The 15,179-nt window shown below is 38.3% G+C and overlaps 1 protein-coding gene and 2 long non-coding RNA genes across 3 annotated transcripts; 1 reads left to right on the top strand and 2 right to left on the bottom strand.

The window, feature by feature from the left end:
- Positions 1 to 2,527: 2,527 nt before the first annotated feature.
- Positions 2,528 to 7,599, bottom strand: LOC131219421 (uncharacterized). Its single transcript, XR_009158197.1, has 4 exons — positions 6,763 to 7,599; positions 4,961 to 6,447; positions 4,772 to 4,855; positions 2,528 to 3,349 (listed from the first exon to the last, which is right to left on the bottom strand). It is a non-coding gene; the product is annotated as an uncharacterized LOC131219421 (long non-coding RNA).
- On the top strand, positions 7,472 to 7,692 carry LOC131219422 (uncharacterized). The gene is made up of 2 exons (XR_009158198.1): positions 7,472 to 7,592; positions 7,625 to 7,692. It is a non-coding gene; the product is annotated as an uncharacterized LOC131219422 (long non-coding RNA).
- Positions 7,693 to 13,302: 5,610 nt separating this feature from the next.
- On the bottom strand, positions 13,303 to 14,676 carry LOC131219420 (thioredoxin-like fold domain-containing protein MRL7 homolog, chloroplastic). The gene has a single exon (XM_058214545.1). It carries the CDS (start codon positions 14,647 to 14,649, stop codon positions 13,684 to 13,686), a length of 966 nt encoding a protein of 321 aa, XP_058070528.1. The 5' UTR covers positions 14,650 to 14,676; the 3' UTR covers positions 13,303 to 13,683.
- Between the last annotated feature and the right edge of the window lie 503 nt (positions 14,677 to 15,179).

The following is a 15,179-nucleotide window of genomic DNA, read 5'->3' on the forward strand; positions in this document are numbered from 1 at the left end:
CGGGCCATTGCTTGGCTCGTCCCATTGTTACTGTGGCCGGACCGAACCCAACCATTGCTTGGCTTCGTTTCGGTCCAGGCAAATATTACTTCCATCTAGTCGAAGCTACAAAGAAAAGAAAGGAACAACAAAAGTTTTACCTGAACGGCAGGTCGGTTCTCTCCCATTCCTCCCACAGGCCCCGGTCGGGCTGTTTTTGGCAAGGATGGACGGTTGCAATCCATCTCCCCCATCCGCTTACAAGGGGTCAAACGGCTATACGGTTTTGTTAAGCCGAGCCCCACAGAGAAACTGAATGGATCAAATGGTCCGGAAAATGACCATGGTGGGCCACCTAGGAGCTCAAAGAAGGTCGATTTAAATCTCTGTTTTTGGAGGGAGACGTTTGTTTCCTTATTTTTTGTAAAAAGCTCGGTCAAAGGTTGTTTGACCGGGCATATCACCCCACTGAACACCATGTGCACCTGCATGGGGTGCATATGCACAGTCGTGAGGGGTCCATCGTGGTGGGTGTGACCAATCCGTTCCGCTCATACTTCTTGGGACCCCGGAATAGGGGTCTCGGCTCATTTTAGTGACACACCTTATTGGGACATCATTGGCCCACATAACGTGATCTTTTGGTTGGGTGGGCCTAATACTAATTTCCAACTGTTAGTATAGGGTACTGGTTACGATGAAGGTTTGATTGGCCAAACACTAACTCTCGAGTGTTAGTGACAAGTGTGTTGCATTGGTATTAATTAACATAGTGGTTTTAATTTAGAGTGCTCGAGTAGTCTCACCTTCCTGACTGTCATAGGGCGTGTTCTGGCCCTTGGAGACCCTATTGGATGGCTTTAATGTCGACCAAAATCCCCATCCTGTGTATGTTGAGTTCAAGTTTTTGGTTAACCCATTCTGTTTTAGGTTAGGGTGGGTTTAAAAGGTAACACCCGTATACTAAAGGTACGGGATGTTACAGGTAAGCAAAGGAGACCCTGGCTCAAGCAGGGGACCCTCCGATGCCAAAGTCAGGCTAGGGAATCTGAGTCTAAATAGTGTTGAATAGAAAGGGTATGAGATCTTACGTACCTTTTACTGTAGAAATGTGCTGTTTTTATACTTGAGGGTCACTTAGGATGTGCCCAATAATCTAGGCGTGGTCATAGCCACTACACGAGGGCTACGCGCGCATGGTAATTAGCAGTTATCCCAAGATCGTGCCGATCGTGCCGCGAGCACTACATGATCATGGAGTGAACACTACCTCTGTCGAGACTTAGTCTCTATCCAAGCCGACCTCATGGTCTCAACTTCACTCGGTGATCCGAGTCTACGAATGTATGGAAGCGGGTTGATGAGAAACTCAGCTCAAAATACTAGTCCTCAGTTCGGACCCTCGGCTCAGTAGTATAATGGTCAAATAGATGCTCCTGCATTCTGAACTGTCTCAATCGGATCGGTTGTGACGTCACGACTCCGAGGCCTGACCCATCTTATAGAGTGCACGACTTGAGACGAGTCCAAGGTCGGTGTCATCATTCAGCATCCTCGGATCGGACATTCGCCTCGAGTCAGATATGTGTTTGCTCAGGGGCCCGATCACTGATGTCGGAGTTAACCTCGATTCGGCTCGGTTCAAATTTCCCCATAACATGTTATATAAGCCAAAATGTGGGGGTTTGATTGCTGATGTAGGAGGGCAACCGATTTATAAGATGAACAACAATTGTAAGTGCCTCAAATGAAAAACGGGGAGGAAAAAAAGATGTAAGCAATAAGATGTCTATTTTTTTATTTCAGTGACACTGTTTTGTTGAGGGGTATATAGACATGTTCACTGAGAGATTATCCTCTTTTGTTACAAAAATGTTTGAAATTCTATTGAAATATATTCCCTTTTTGAGTCCGAATGGAGAATTTTAATGCAGGTAGAAAATTGATTTTTGATATAGGCTAGAAACATCTTAAACGCATGAAAAGCTTTGGACTTCAAATACAAGAAGTATACCCAAGTAAAATGACTAAAATAATCAATAAAGGTCACAAAATACTTGTAATGGGTATGAGAGGTAACAAGAGTCATGGTTTTGAATGACAGTATCAACCCCAAGGAAAAATTATACTATACGGCGTCTCGTATCAGAATCAGGCTCTGTATCAGCCTGTATCAATCAGATTTTTTAAGAAAAAAAAATATATGAAAAAACATAAGAAAAATAGGATAAAATGAGATATTCACTAATCTATCATTTATTTTGTATTCTGACCATGTATTCAATGGTGTATCCGACCTTTCTTTGGTAAAAATGTTGTCCTAAGGGGTTGACATATTGTAAGTTCTGATGTTGATTTTTTTTTTTTCTTTATATAAACTGTTGATATATTTCATAAATTGATATCCTATATTGCCAGAAGTCTAATATGTCCAAGAACTCAAGAAGTATCACTACTCAGTACTTACTAGTCTATTCACTAGTAAGTATGTGCTTGCTTGGAGAATGTGTGTGACAGGTGAGGTGTATGTAACAACTAACAATGTAAGTGTAGAAATACTTAGTACTTACCAATTTCCTTAAATGTGAATAATCTCTAAAAAAATATTACACTTAAGTCTTAATAAAAACTCACCAATCAACTCACAATCACCACCAAAATGAAAATCTGGTTGCTTATGGTTGGTCGACCTCCATGTCCTCATCATTATCCGACTGCGCCCATGGCTGGGCAACAGGTGTTGCTATTGCATATCCATAATAACCAAAGCCGGATGGAAAGAGTAGGTCAATGAAACCTGAGGAAGACTGATCTGGACTAGGAATCAACCCTGATCCCGAGTAAGGATATCCACCAGCGTTAGACAAATAGCCATACTGCTGCTCGTACTATTGAGACTGTGATACTAATGATGAATAACTTGGATTTGGATCTGGATCCGGATATCCATATCCATACTGATACTGATGATCAGGACTACTCCAATACGAAAGTGGCGCAACAAGCTTTGTGTATTCGTAAGGACCGTAACCATATCCATAATATCTGTAAACATCCAGATGTTTTGGTGCTCCATGAGTGCCACTAGTGCCAACCTCTCCATGATGCTCCCCCTTGGCTGGTTGTATCGTGATTCAGTAAACTCACAAGTCCGGCTTCGTGTACCGTGCTGGTGCACATCAACCTCATGATTTGTAAACGGCTGTATGGCGTGTTGAGCAACACTGAGTGGTAGGTGCATCACCACCACCACCACCACCATCGTTGTTACTGCTACGGCTATCAATATGAGTCGCATTACTACTAAGTTTACCTTCGTCAACTTCTTCAATAATTAGTTCTAGAGGACCAGCTCTAAGCGGTTTCTGCCCTGCTCAATGAAAAGATAATGATAACCATAGAGCACGTAACCTAAGACGTATGTTTGTTGTTGATTAACAACTAGGAAAAGATACTGAAGAAAACGTAAGGGCAAAAAGTTACAATTTTTTTCATTCTCATACATTTGAGTACAATGCTCCAAAGGACAAACAGAGAACATACATTATAAATTTATCATACATGAAGATATTACCCAGTAGTATGAAAATAACATTTGATAACCACATTGAATTGTTAACATTGTCCAATGGACCCCACAATATGGAGCAGTTTGGATTGATATCTGCATGTCTGTCATATGACTCATATCAAATATGTATAGTGGCGTGTCACCACCATTAAATCACATGGTAGAGTAGCCCATATGGGAAATAATGGAAAGAATATTTTGATTGAATAGAACCATTATGGCGGAAGTGCATCCAAGTACTGCATCTGCTACTAAAGAACACACTTTTGTGCCTCTTAATCGAAAGACCTTTTTTCTACCAAGATTTTTATATGTACAAACAATTTATTGTAATTGCTAGGAAGCATGACAACTTGAAATTTTTTTTCTAAATGTGATCAATGCATACCATGAGAACCAAAACTCCAATCACAACCACACAGACGATCCAAAAATGTATAGAGTACATTTTGATGCAGCGTCCAGTCAAAGACCACATACTTGAAAATAACTAAACCTTGATTCGAAGACAAATAAAAATTCCCCTTCAACTGAGAACCAGAAGCAAAAGCAACTAAAAAATAAAAATCCATTAAACCACTTCATTTGTGTGTACAGTCCTGATCATGGGAGCCATTCTATGCACCATTGCACCTGGTCGTATTGAGACAGTGCCAATTTTCAATTTCATGTGAACGGCCTCATCTTGTATTGAATGATTTTTTGTACTATACACTGATACCTGGGCAGTTGGCATAGGTGTGTGTCAAAGTGTTAGGCACAAGAAACTCCAAAAATCTCACTTCCATCCACAAATAAATAATTTATAATAGAAATAAATGATAAAAGATAAAAAATTAATGAAAACTATGAAAACATAAAAATCAAAGTAAAGTTAAAAAGAATATTTGCGTAGTTCTAATTAAAACCATTTAATATCTAAACTAACAAATAATCAATTGACAAGGATAAAAAAATACACAGTACTCATCTCAAGTAATAGTAGCTTCTATGAACACCAAAATGAACTTCTCTTGCTCTTTTAAAAAATTCAGAGAACCCAGCACAGAACTGTCTCTGAGAAATTGTATTGCATTTACTATTTCGAAAGTTCTAAATAATATAGAAAATGATTGAATCTTTCCTCAGAATAAGAAAGTTCTATCTTTCATACAGAAAAGTAGAAGAAAATGATAAAAAATATTGAAATCAAGATGAGCTAATTCAAGAATGAAAAGGTACCTCCACAGTGCGTCTACAATTTCTCCTCTGCCAATATGCTGCTCAAGCAAAGCCAGGACATCATTTGTGGTGGCATACCCATACCTATGAAAAGCAGAACCAGATAACTGCAATAATTCATTTTACCATAAAATATATTTGCAATGCTGTCTATGTAAGGCCCATATTCCAGTGATACTGATTACAGACATTTTTGCAATGTTGTATGAACCCTTCAGAGTTTCAGTTCAGGTGTCCCAGGAAGTCATTCAGTGTCTTTCACCAGTACTTCCACAAATGTGTCAATCCCCTGTAACCTTGCACAGGTTTAAAATCAGTGGCACAAATCTAGAAAAATAAAAGGAGAAATACTACTTGCGGGTAGGCATCAGCATGCTATTACATCCATTGGCGGACATCACTTTAGATGGGTCATAAACCAAAGATCCACTCAAACAGTTCTCATCGTAATGGTGATAATTCGCTTTCACTCTACAATATCAAGTCACTTAGCTCACTGAGATAACATAATTGAGTAGAAAAAAAAAAACTTAGGGAACTTTTAGACCAAAAGCACCTCCCAAAAGCCTAATTGTGACAAAAAATAGATTTTCAATCCCTAGTTAATTAGAAAGAAGTGCTTGGATAAAACTTTTGCAGTGGCAATAATCCATTTGAACCTGAAAATCAATTTCATCATACAATCAATGTAGTCATATGAAAAAGCTATGCCCAGAAACTGAAGAACTAAATTAGAGAGAAAGACAATGGCGAGATGACATGGAAAATGAAGACAATACTTGGGAGCATACACTGATCTTCTCAATTCTGAACAAAGCAAAATCTGCAACAGCCAAAGACAAAACAAACATCCAGCTATTCATAATACCAATTACCAACTAATATGGGTATAGCAATACCAACTAAGTTTGTTGAAACAGAATAGATCAACCATTTCAGCTAAATTAAGATTTGACTCAACCAATGATTTGTCAGTTCACTTGATGGATCAAAGTTCAACAGAATTTGAACACAGATATGCAAACTTGACACCCCGATGAGGTGTGAAGTGCATGCACAGAGACAATCAACACATTGACCTAAGTAAAACCAAATCGCCCTATATTGTTCATCAAGCATCATGAACAATATTACTGTCATCTTTAGTATCATGACACTGCCATCTCTCTTGGTGTAGAACAATGTTCCTTTCAAATACATTGGTGGTTCAATGCCCTCAAAAATATTTCATGCAGTTAAGACAAACAAAATGGACAGATCTGGATGTGGAAGAATCATAACATTCATTTATTAGTAAAACATCGCTACCAGAAGTCTAGAACTCACAAAAGATACCGGGGCCTGGGATGATCCTCTGTTGATGTAGAAATGTGTTGGAAGAATTTACATAACGTTCCTCATGACACTCTTCCATGTAAATGAAAGCAGCCAATAATCCATATTCACTTTCTAGCTTTAAGCATCATGTTCTCGACATCATTTAACAAATAGAAAACAAATAATATCTTTCAAAATAAATAACATGGCGTAAGTACATTCCCATCATGAAAATAGTCTTACATCCATTTTTAGATGTTTCTTCTACATTGGTTGTCTCCTCACCAGACTGCTATAACATGGCATAAGTACATTCCCATCATGAAACACATCACCAAACTTGGAGGTTCTTGTTTCCCCTACAAATACCATCAGAAATGACCTTTCAAAGAAATGACCTTTCAAAACTACTGATAGAGGGAGCTTGAGGTCATCAAATAGTCAAAACAACCGAGGTATAGTCAGTAGTCATTTTGAAACAAAATTATCAACGAATAAACCATAATTATTTTTTTTCTATAGTATGCCGGCATGATGTGTCACTGCTTTGTTTAAGCATGTAGCCTTGCTCTATTCGCTAACAAAAACACATAACTGCAGAATTAACCATTTTATCAGTTTATTACATGCATGAATCTAGAGAAAACTGCTGAGAAAAGAGATGAACACCATACTGTGAATTTAGGAAGGCAGATTTTGTAAACATCCACTAGTTCCATCATCAGATCAAATAAGTTGGAAAAAAGCACTGTCCAACAGTATCTCAGCAATAGATGGGTCTTCTACTCCATAAAGAAGGCTGCAATAGAATAATAGCTACATCATTTGCATCTGCTCTACAACAGCTGCAACAACCAATTAGAAAGAGATGAAAGAAGTTCATCTCCCTTCAGTTGAGACCCAAAAGTTCCAATGAACAAGGATTAGTTCCCATGAACAAAACATGAGACAACAAACAACACATCCAATAATCAAGATAGACAACTAGTTCACATAAAGGACTTCAATGGAAGTATGCAACTTGAAATATATGAAATCTGACACTGATAATGCACTAAATGATGAAAAAAATCTTGGAAGAAAACTAACCTGCATCTTGGAGCCTGCAGGGATTTTTTTCCTATGAATATATATTTTGGTAATGACAATGGTAAAAAATGATCTCGCTAGTAACCGAGTTTGGTAAAAATTAACAACTTTAGAATTACCCAGCTAAATATAAACCCAGGTTTAGACTAATGTATTTGGGATGGCAATGCATTAAATGCCATTTTGGGTCCATAGAGTTTTTGTAGGATGAATATTATTGAAAGAAAACAAACAGAACCACAAACCAAGGGGGCCTGAGAGGGGCAAAAACAAGGCAAAAACAAAAAGCAACAAGAGAATCCATAGAGATTGGCAGATATGATTGATGAAATTGAGGATTACCAAATATTTTTAGGTGCTGAGTTCAGAAATGTGTTGACAAACTAGCAGATAATCTTGCTTAATGAGTCGTTAGGTCTTACTTGAGTTTTTTTTTTTTTTTAAAAGGTCTTACTTGAGTAGTCCCAGCTCCCTACATAGCTGTGTTGACAAAATAGTGGATTTATTGGTTTTTTTTTTTACATGAATTGGGAAGCTTTATTTCCAGATGTTTTCCAACACGGATTGTCAAGATCTGTGTATGATCACCATCCGTTCTTACCAAAGTCAAGTGAGGAGTCACGGAGTCTGAAGTCTTTCGAATTTGAACTAGGCTGGTTGATTAGAAGAGACCAATTTTATCCCCAAGGTCAAAGACCAGTCACCAGCGTTAATGTGGAAGGATTGGCAGGCTACATATGTTCAAGCTCCAATTGCTTAGGGCCTGTTTCTGTTTGGGATCAAAAAATGAGAATGCGAATTTGGTAATTCATGAACTTGTCAAATTCATGGATTTGCATTGGATCTGGAATTTTCAAATTTGAAAGTCCACTGATTGGATATCAAACTACAAATTCATGGATTTGTGGAACATTTACTGTTGTGGTACAACACTACAGTAAACCTTGAAGAATTGATATGCAAACCCACCCATCAGGATAAGCTGAAGTTCAAGCATAAATCAAGACAGAATTAAACAGTCCTCCATTAAAAAGAGAAGCAAAAATGGCATTAAAATAGCCTCTATTGCTGTAATTAGATGATTGTAATTCAAGTGGGGTTGGTGCCAAAGAAACTATAAATATACAGTGAGCATCAATAATTTAATACCAAACTTTAAATGATCTCAAGTGAATGTCAATGGCAAGTTTTAAAACATCTCAAACATCTCCCCCTAATGAACATTTATCAAGCAACTAAATGTGAAAACCAATGAATGCAGTGCTTTAACAACAGCAGACAAGACATCAATGAATCCCTGCCCATATTACAATAGATCACACCAAACAACGACTCAGAAAACAAAGCCCTTCCTGACTCCCACAAAAAAAAAAAAAAAAAAAAAAGATGGAAAAAGTCACAAAAGGTGCGCATTGTTCGGCCTAGCAACCATACAGGTGGGTTCCACATCTTGTTGATCCATGCCATTCATTGTATGTTCCATCATTATGCTACATTTCATGATGTCCCCAAGTTTCCTCCATCAACAATTAAACTTTCAGATCAGTACCCCTCCAAAGAATGATCCATGAAAACCTCTGAATTCAATGAGAAAAAAGATATGCTGATTGTAATGGTAACACTTTCCAATGTGGGTATTTTTTGAGAAAAGAATGGTAGGCTTGCCCTTCCAATTGAGGAAGAACTAATAATCTATTTGGTATGTCCCAACCATTCATCACACCTCCATTTATTATAATATAGACCAAAAGAACCACAAGCAAAAAAAGTTCAAAATTACATCCCCATGTAGAAATTATAGATCTCAATGGAACCCCTAAATGACAAGAACAACCCCATCATAATTCCCAAATTTCAAACAAACCACTACCAGGAACTGAAGACATCAACCAATACCAGTAGGAGTGTACATCGAGTCGAGCTGGCCTCCGCTCGACTCGGCTTGGCCACTGGCTGACCTCAGCTCGAACTCAGCTCGGCTCGGTCCTCAAGCCTGACTGGTCAGCTCGGCTCGGTTCGGTCAGCAGCTCAGGCCGAGTTCGAGCCAAGATCGAGCCGAGTTCGCCATTGAGGCATTTCCACAAACACCTGAACTGCAACTTCATAATCTCACTGTTTTACAAACAGAGGCAATGGTTTTACAGGTATTTTATCAAACACCTTCTAAGCAACATAAAAACCAAGAAAAACAAAGAGAAAAAGGGTATTTGTTTCATGTACATAACCTTCCTTGCCACAAGCCACATTTCGTTGAGTCATTTTATCAAACAGTTGGTGAGCAACATCAATGGCAAAGTAACCGAGTCACCGAACTAGTTCAATCCGAGTTCGATTCGAGCTGGATTCGATCCGAGTCGAGTCGAACTGGGGCCTACTCGAACTCAGCTTTGAACTGACTCGAATCAAGTTTTTTCGAGTCCAGTCGAGCGAGCTTCGTGTACACCAGTAGGTAGAAGGAGAGAGTCGTGGAGTTGCAGAGAGAGAGAGAGTCGGGGGTAGGAAGAAGCTGAGAGTCACGCGGGGTCTGGGAGCGAAATGAGGGTAGGGTTTATATATATATATATATATATATATATATATATATATATATATATATATATATATAGTAAAACATCCGTGGGCCCTGTTTTACATAGCGCCGGTCCAAGAGGCACCAAAAGTGTCTGGTTATTTTTCCATTATTATTTTCTTTAAAGAATAGGAAGTCAGTAGTATAACAAAGTATTATATGATAGAATAAACTGCTAAAAGTAACAAAATTACAACTATCTGATGACCCAACATCCTGAAAGTCACATCATAACAATTACACAATTTCTCAATTATGCAGATTTTAAAAGAAGCTCAAGCATGCTTGAAAAAAAAAGTGTACAGTGGAAGGTTTTGCTGCCCATTCCTTCAAATATCACCTTGAAGCATTGGCGCACTTCACATTCTGACACAAGGCTATTGATGTCTAAAGATCTTGGCTCCTCGACACTAGTGAAATTGATTTCAGCCACTACTCCTTTTGAATTTGCTTTGAGAACCCTACATTCCTCACAAAAGAAATTTTAGTTGCTCTAAATGATGATTATTAGATTATCTGTATCCAAGTTATATGGAGGAGCTTTTACAGCAACCACGATTGCTTAAGGCATCTTATTGAATCGATGACACACTCCAACCCTTTGAGTTCTAAAGAAAGAGAGATTCCTCCCACTTTTTGTAATGTACCTTTTCCAACTTGACAACCATGATTAAGTCCGCAAGTAATACTTATAACTGGGTGAAAGTGCGAATATTTTTTTCTCAAATAATGCTTGATGTTTTCACTAGGCTTCACTTTAATAGCACTTCTAAGAAAAATATCCAATGAGAGAGCAGCACAGTAAAGAAAGAAGTGAAAAGCTCATAACAGTCTTGTCGAGCACCTATCTGTATATAAAGAGTCCGTATTCAAATCGATAAATAACCCATTGATGGATTGATGAGAAAAGAAGCCATGTATCAATGCTTTAATAGGATATTAAAATTGAAGATGGAAGAATTACTTGTACATTTTTATTGAGCATAATACTTTGAATATATATATGTGTGTGTGTATGTGTGTGTGTGTGTGTGTGTGTGTGTGTGTGTGTATATATATATATATATATATATATATATATATATTAGTAATGACCTTCAAAATGAATATTAGAATGAAATCAAATCTATCTTAAATAAATTACAACTTAATCAAATCTTTAAAAAAATAAAATGAATAAAAACAAATATATGGAAATTATATCTTTCCTAATAATTAACATAGCGGGTGGCACCCAGATTAATCAGACATACTTGTGTGTCACCAAAATGAGGATAGTTGTCCAGACCGGAACAAAAATTTTAAACAGGTCTGATGTTATTTGCAAAAGTCCATGTTTCTTGAATCATTGGGTAGAACTCCATGTTTACTTGCATTAATAATGGAGATTTGTTTAAACGGAATCTTAAACTCATGCTTGGGTTGGATCAACCCCTAGTAAGAATAGAAGCTAGTCACTTGACAATATTGATGGATCTTTATCTGAAATTTTGAGGAGAATTCAGGCAACCGGCAATTTTTCTCAAGTGATATTTATGATCAGCTTTATTTGATTAGTAAGCTCTTTTACAAGCTATGCCCAATCAAATCATACCAAAACCTAAATTTCTTTTGTGGGCTTATACCCAAGGATACAGGTAAACATGGACTTACATTTGCGATTAATTTTTACATTCCAGCACTACGACTTCCCTTTCCTCCAACTTCTGATATTTCTTCGTATGTTTGGACTTGAATGCCAAAATGCAAACAACTTGAAAGTGATAAAATTCAAGAATTTGGGTCTCTTAAGATTTTTTATTTTTTTTTAAAAAAAAAGAAAACCAAATGATTGATTTCAAGAATGGCTAAATAAAAAGAAAGGAGAGAAACCCAAATGATTGAATTCAAGAATGAATAAATAAAATAAGTTGTACTGCGTCTCAAACAAATGATCCAATTCTTAAAAAGAAAATGAAAGAGAAACACATTATTGAAAATATGAATAATCGGTATCGAATAGAACATACAAATAAAACTATAAAAAACTTATATATAATAAAAAGAAGAAGATATTTAAATGATTAAAAAAACTGCAAACACCTTTCATGGCTGAATTTTGAAAAACATGAATTGGGTTCACCACCATTTAAAAATGAAGGTGTACATCTATCCATCCAAACTATGGAGTGGATGGAGCTTATCTTAAATCAAGCGATCATAATCATCCAATTAATGTCTATCAAATGGAAGGTTCAAATTAGAATGGAAAAAATAACATGGTTCATATTATCATCTTAGTGAAATTTTGAGCTTATGCTCCATCCATAGTTGTGTCAGCAGTTTGGATGATCTTGATCGGCTTAAAATAATGTTACGTGTATGTTCACATGATCACCACCATCTCCTTAACCAGAAAACCAAGCGCACATGTAAGGGGAGCCTAGCTACCGCTAATGCAGTGGAATGACTTTATGTAAATGCGATCCATCCTGTCCATCCAATTTGCAGCTTGATTTTTTAAGTTGATCTCAAATATTGGGAACATCCAAGACTCATGTGGTCCACGCCATAGATAAAAGCATAAAATCATGCTTTAAACTCTAAAATTCATGTGTTATGGTCCGCCTGGCTTTTGAAATAGAGTGAAATTTGGTGCGTTTATTCATCTTTATGAAGAGCATGAGATGGATGGATTGGATGGGATGTAAGCACCGCTATGAGCCCCACATGCGGGTTTGCCAGTTCTAACTCTTCCTATGGTGTGGCTAATTGGAGTCTTGGATGGACCTGATTTCTTGGTTACAAGTGAATATGAGGCAAGGGACCTAACGGACGGAGCGGATCTCATGCTTGTTCCCCACACAGTGCGTGGCTAGTGATACCTATTATCTTACCACAGCTCCCTACTATCTCATCACAGATTTTTTATTTTTTATTCCTGTGGTGCAAGACAAATGCAAACTAAACGTGAATTGGTGGTTTGATATATCTATTTTGTACAAATGGGCCATGGTGAATTTTGACCACCAAGTTGGGATTTGGTGGACCCATTTAATGTGTGTTTGTATTTGATTGTATTTTTTCAACTTGGAAATAAAATGAATTGGGTTTAAACTTCACACATTCAAGAGGTCTAAAGCAACTCTAATATAGTAGTGGAGCTGATGAACAATAAATGTCTTTTCAAATAAAATGGTGACATTAGAAAACTAGAATTGACATGCCATTGAAGATGGGCTAAGTGCCAATTCCACGTTTTGTGGGAAGTAAACACAATAGCAGTTGGTTTCGCTCGCTTGGGAAGTGAGATCCAAGTCAAGAAGATATTATGTAGAGTGTCGGACCTTATGAATGGAATCTAGACTCTCAATTTTTTGAGTTCGGCTAGGCCTGTGAAACATGAGTGAGAGAGTTGTCACTACATAAGTCAAAATTTTCATCGATGCCTTTTTTAGTATAGGATAGGTTGGCCCCAGGGATTTTTGTGTCTTGGGCTGAGCCGAATGTTTTTTTTTTTTTTTTTTTGTTTTTTTTAATTATAAAATGAAAAAAGTGATCGCATAAGGTACACAAATTTCAAAATTATAACCCCAATCACATGATTTTTTCATTTCGATATTTGTATATCACATGCCCAAATTTGCCAATGCGCAAATTCTTGAGCGTCTTCAAGCCCCCCAATTTATACACAAAATGATGACAGCAGTAGCTTTACCTGAGGATTGCCCATTGAGAGGCCAAATAGCTCATAAAAAAATTAGTTGAAAATCAGCATTCCCTTGGGCCCTTGAGCAATTCCATCTTTACTTTTCTGAGGATTGCCTGTTGAGAGTCCGAATAGCTCACAAAAACTAGTAGTGGAAAATCAGCATTCCCTTAGGCCCTTCAGCAATTCGAATAGCTCACAAAAACTAGTAGAAAATCAGCATTCCCTTGCACCCTGAACCAGAACTGCTTAATATGGAGAAGCCATTGCTGTGTCATCAACCCACAAAGGTTTTTTTGCATTATAGTAGAAATGCGCAATCATCTGCACCAATTCATCTGCTGTTCGAACCACTTTCTCCCTGTACAAAATTTTGTTTCCTCGGAGGAATAACAGCTGCGGGCATTCCCTGACTTTAAGAGCATAAGCCAAATCTCGCTCAATGTTGATATCAATCTTAACTGTCCGAGGGGGTAATCGATCTTTTGCACCCCAATAGACCTTGATTGCCTTCTCCAACTCCTTCAAAAGCTTCCAGTTATCAGCTGCCCTGTTATATCTTTCAAAGACAAGAACGATCAAAGGGCTAGGATGGAAAGCAAAGCTCTCCCATTCCAAGCAGTTAATCTCCTTCACCCAGCTATCATCCATCTCTCCTTCCCAATCAATCTCCATGCCGTCCTCGACCACATTCCTGATCGGATGCTTCTCGAAGTACTCCGACGCTCGGATGCCCCACCCGATCTCCGCATCCACAGGCCAATCTGGATCGTCTTCCTCAACAACTTCTTCCCTCCTTCCACCACCATCACCATATTCGCCATCACAGTCCGCTTCTTGTTTGATCCTCTTCTTCAAAACCTCTTCCTTGTCATTCAAGACACTAGAATTCTGCTCCCTGATCGATGCGAACGTCCGTTCCAGCGAGTCGCGGACGAAATCCTCCACTGCGACCGCCTCGCTCCTCCGCCCGCGCCTCGGCTTCCGAGGGATTGCGGCCGGGAAGATCTCGTCGGGATTCCCGCTGTCTGGAGGAGTTTCGGGTTTCGGAGTGCGGCGTTTCCTTCTAGGGTTAGGGTTAGGGTTTTGGGCAGATGAAGCGGAGATGGAGAAGGAGAGGATGAGAGGCTTTGGTTGGAAGCAGGGATTAGGGTTTGTGGGAAGGAAAAGACCGAAGATGGGTTTGGGGTTGGAGAGGGTTAGGAAGAGCGACATTTTTTATATTTTTTTAACCTGGAATGCCCTCCAAAACTCGGAGGAGCTTGCTTTTTCAATTGCGAGGATGGATTAGGGAAGCAAGCCAAGCCGAATGTTAAGGGCGCGGATTGGATACTGACCAGGTCAGTAGCCAAATTGCTACTGAAGTGACGTCACCAAGCTATGTGGACCCATCATGATGCACGTGTTGTATCCATACCGTCCAACCATTTGTAGAGATCATTTTATGGCATTACAAAGAGAATGAGATAGATCTAAATTTCAAGTGGACCCACCACAGAAAACTGTCAGAACCATCACACCTACCGTTAAAACATTTATAGGGCCCACAGTGATGTATTTTTGAGATCCATATTGTTCATAAGTTAACATAGAGGTAGATGAAGTTAAAAAAAAAGATATCATCTTTGTCAGAAACTATTGTAGCCCCTAAGAAGTTTTGAACGGTAGATGTCACCGTCTCCACTTTTTTCTATGATGGGTCCACTTGAACTTTCGACCTATTTCGTTCTCTTTGTAATGCCACT

Source organism: Magnolia sinica, chromosome 11 (genome assembly GCF_029962835.1).
Source record: "Magnolia sinica isolate HGM2019 chromosome 11, MsV1, whole genome shotgun sequence".
Lineage (NCBI taxonomy): Eukaryota > Viridiplantae > Streptophyta > Magnoliopsida > Magnoliales > Magnoliaceae > Magnolia > Magnolia sinica.